This window comes from Helobdella robusta, assembly GCF_000326865.2.
Source record: "Helobdella robusta unplaced genomic scaffold HELROscaffold_45, whole genome shotgun sequence".
NCBI classification, from domain to species: Eukaryota; Metazoa; Annelida; class Clitellata; order Rhynchobdellida; family Glossiphoniidae; genus Helobdella; species Helobdella robusta.
Window position 1 is genome coordinate 464,619 of NW_008705095.1, and position 1,315 is coordinate 465,933.

Sequence of the window (1,315 nt, forward strand, 5' to 3'; positions counted from 1 at the left end):
CCACACACATTCGTCTGAAATACAAGAGCTAGTTAGGACTATAAGTTGGTTTGTTGTTGCAGTTCACCTGGATTATTTACGGTTGATGTTGGCTCTTTAAACTTATTGCTAACTTTGATCTGATTGAAGAATGAAGTTTTTAATGCTTGTTGGATCATTGGTTGTTGCTGGTTTGCTTTCCACCAGAGCAGGTGTTTTGAAATTTACACAAGAGATTTTTTATCTCGGATTTTTCTTATTTTTGATATTTGAACAACTATTATTTTTAAAGGAGTCAACCCTAGATAAGCATTTATTGCTAGGCTGACTCTTTCACTTCTTTTGTAAATAAAATGGATTATAAGTTCATTTTATTGAACTCATTTAAAAATAATAAAAACGTTTCCTAATATTTCCGAAACTTTTTCTAGAAAAATCAGACGTCTACGATGAGATTATGAAGGCCGTGCTTGAGTTAGCCCGCTATTTTTTTCTCAAAATTTTATCCTCATTGAAATAAAATTTTATAACTTGCAAGACTCAAAGTAGAAGAATTTGAGAAGCAAGAAGAAGATGGGGAAGGAGAAGAAAGAGGAGAGGTAGCAGGGGGAAATGGCGTTGATCAAAAATTATTCGAATGTAAAAAATATGGCGAAAAGTGCTCTCCCTTCAGCAAGTGCTGCAACGGATTGCGCTGTAACAAGCAAAGCGGATTCACTGGATTTTTCAAGGTAGATTTTGAAAATTATTTTCTCCAGAAATCATTTTAATCTCGATTGAAACAATTTTCTCAGTCTGCAAGATGTGGTGAGTGCGGCAAGCAAGGGCAATCGTGTCGCCATGATTCAGAGTGCTGCCTTGGAAGCGACTGCTCTGGCGTTTTTAATAGAGTTTGCAAGATAGTAAAAAAGTAATGCTAGGATTTCTAAACACATTTTCGACTTTATATAATCATCATAATTATAATATATTTATATTATAATTATTATTTATAATATTTATTATCATATATTGTGTTGTTATCATTATAGCATCTACTTGATGCAACAAATTTTTAGTAAGACTAATAGTTTTTCAGTTGATTTATCTTGCTTGCTTCTTTAGATATTAATTATAACTGGTTTCTTCATACTGAAAAAATATATTTTACATTGAAATTTGAAATTGAAATTTAAAATTTTTTGATCGTCTCAATTGAATATTTTTTCATCTTGAGGGGCTTGAACCTTTAAAACCACCCCTGACTAGACCAATGACACTGTGTGGGTTTTGTTGTTGACACTAACCTTTGAGGAATACTAATAAGAGATTTGTATGGAACAATTGGCCGCGAGAT

The 1,315-nt window shown here is 32.5% G+C and overlaps 1 protein-coding gene across 1 annotated transcript in view; it reads left to right on the forward strand.

Moving 5' to 3' along the window:
• Positions 1–130: 130 nt before the first annotated feature.
• The window catches only part of HELRODRAFT_177929 (hypothetical protein), a gene marked incomplete at both ends in the record, with an annotated part of 4,426 nt that continues 3,241 nt past the window's right edge, over positions 131–1,315 (forward strand). Inside the window, 4 exons of the mRNA XM_009026084.1 lie at positions 131–191; positions 411–453; positions 518–710; positions 774–869. Coding sequence (XP_009024332.1) covers positions 131–191; positions 411–453; positions 518–710; positions 774–869 — 393 coding nt within the window. The remainder of the gene's footprint in view (positions 192–410; positions 454–517; positions 711–773; positions 870–1,315) is intronic.